Below are 2,158 nucleotides of genomic sequence, written 5' to 3'. Positions count from 1 at the left end.
CTGAACAGTTCTCTGAAATTGTGACTAACCGGAGACATTCAATCTCCTGTCCAAAGACTGATCTCCCTGATGTTCCCCATCAGTTCTCCCTAAGTGCAACAGAAAAGATTAAAACACCCTGAACAGAGTTCCTCCATACCCAGGAAATTGAGGGTGTTTTATTTAAGACCAGGTCATCCTTGAAAAATCCTAGATCTGGAATTTCTGCAACACACATCCAACTTTCACTTCTACCTACCGGTTTTCACCCTGTCAGTTAAAGGACCTCACCTGCATAACCACTTCACACCTTGGGTTAAACATCCAACACTAGACCGTAAAAACCCAGAACTGATGGTAAACACTTCAGACAGTCATAAAAATGCAGCTTCAAATGTATACAAGGCTGTTGTACAAAGATTTCTACCTACCTAATGAGTGTGCTGTCAGCTGAAATAGGATCAGGATGCTTACCCTATCAGTCCAGCAGCACATGCCACTACTCCGTCGGTGTGATCCTCATCTCCAGCAATGTGGTCAATGTAAGACAGAATAAATTCTACTCTGGGCTGCACCAGCATCACATCCGCTGAAAGAAGACAAGCTTTATTATAGCAGGGTGAAACACAGTTCATCCTTTTAAAAGGGACTTCAGTATACCCCCAAACTGCCAGAATCTGGCCCCAGAAGAGCTCTCTGAGCTAGGGAGGGGAAAAACTGCCAGAGGAAGAGGAACCAGAGCAAAGGGCTCTAAACACACTCCCAGCTCGTGACAGCACAGCATTCACTCCCACGCAGACAGGAATGAACGAAGATATGCCCATGGACGTGACAACAACCATCAAACAGCTTGTCCAAGCAGAGCTCTCCCCATCTCCCTTCGTCATTTCAGGCACAGAAACGCCACAGTAGGACGGAGTACTCACGGTGCACGTTTTCTTGGTCTCCCTTCAATCCTTGGATGATGCCAGTGTAAGCTTCCAGGCAGCCCTCCCTCAACTCATTCAGGTAATCCACCATGTCATAGTCAGACTGGAAAGGCAACAGGAAAGCACACTTCAGCAGTGCCGCCGCCGACACGTGCGCAGCCCTTAGCTGTTTATGATTTTAATGAAGGAACTGGAGCGTGCACCACTGGCTTACCTTATCAACCTGTGCTTGGGAAGCCTGCTGGAGGGTATTCAGTACGACATCTAGGTACTTCTTAAATTCTCCTCCAATGGCGAGGGCAATATCGCCAAACACTGAGAGAATCTGAGGCTTCACAGATCTATGAACGTTTTCATTCTGGAAGAGATTTCAGCACCATTACAGTCAGTTGCACTTCTGTTTAAGGAGGGAGGAGCTAATAAATTAAGACATTTAAATGAAATGTAAATCCTTACCCCCAATAAATTTGGATTCCAGTCAAATAGTAAGCAACATAGTTGTCAAACACGAGATCTCCAGAGCACGACTAACACTTCTGCTTCTCCCACCTCCCACTTTCTTCTCAGTGTGCAAGCCAACTGTTACTAACTGGCTAATGAGAAGGTAAACACTCACCCCCAAGTTCTCCAAGAGCAGCTGCATAACCTCATCACAAAAAGGCAAGATGTTGGATTGCAGGGCTCTGCATAAGTCACCAACCAGGCCCACTGCAGCCAGACAAACCTGCAAATAGAACAGCAAGAAAGACACCCACCCAGTGAGTCAGTCTTCCACACTCTATCCTTATAGCTTCAGCTTATTAAAGCACTAAGTAGTGGTGAGAGTCTGCAGCCATTAAGCCACCAAGAATAACGACCCTCATATAGGCTGACAAGTTCCTGCTTCATTAACCATTTAGATCACAAAGCTGCAAAGAGCTGAGCTTGCTTCACCAAGGGGCAAGGCAAGAGATCCAGATGCCAAAGTGACAGGTACTTGATCTGAACAAACACTACCAAATTCAGCAGCTGGGTGGTCTAAACATCCACCCCACGGCGAGTACCGTGACTTGTCCTTCTAATGGAAATTCACAGCCAGTAGCAACCTCTTTCCTCATCAAGGCCAACTAATATGCAGCCACTGTGAAAACACAGGTGTCAAGTCAATGAAGGCCTTCTGCTGAATTAAACAGAAGAGAGTCTAAATTTGTGCATGCAGCCAGTAATTAGAGAAAAGTCTATGGGGCTCCAATTGTGGTTTCATCACCAGA

At 46.0% G+C, this 2,158-nt stretch overlaps 1 protein-coding gene across 2 annotated transcripts in view; it reads right to left on the bottom strand.

The window, feature by feature from the left end:
• Positions 1-2,158, bottom strand: part of KPNB1 (karyopherin (importin) beta 1) — a 20,219-nt gene that overhangs the window by 1,086 nt on the left and 16,975 nt on the right. For both annotated transcript variants that reach the window (XM_010296480.1, XM_010296479.1), the window contains exons 15-18: positions 1,525-1,632; positions 1,123-1,266; positions 906-1,011; positions 454-568 (exon numbers count right to left, since the gene is read on the bottom strand). In XM_010296480.1, the coding sequence (XP_010294782.1) occupies positions 454-568; positions 906-1,011; positions 1,123-1,266; positions 1,525-1,632 (473 nt within the window). The remainder of the gene's footprint in view (positions 1-453; positions 569-905; positions 1,012-1,122; positions 1,267-1,524; positions 1,633-2,158) is intronic.

This window comes from Phaethon lepturus, unplaced genomic scaffold (assembly GCF_000687285.1).
Source record: "Phaethon lepturus isolate BGI_N335 unplaced genomic scaffold, ASM68728v1 scaffold41241, whole genome shotgun sequence".
In the NCBI taxonomy this organism is placed as follows: domain Eukaryota; kingdom Metazoa; phylum Chordata; class Aves; order Phaethontiformes; family Phaethontidae; genus Phaethon; species Phaethon lepturus.
The sequence above is the reverse complement of the archived record's forward strand: the minus strand, read 5'-3'. Positions and strand labels throughout refer to the sequence as shown.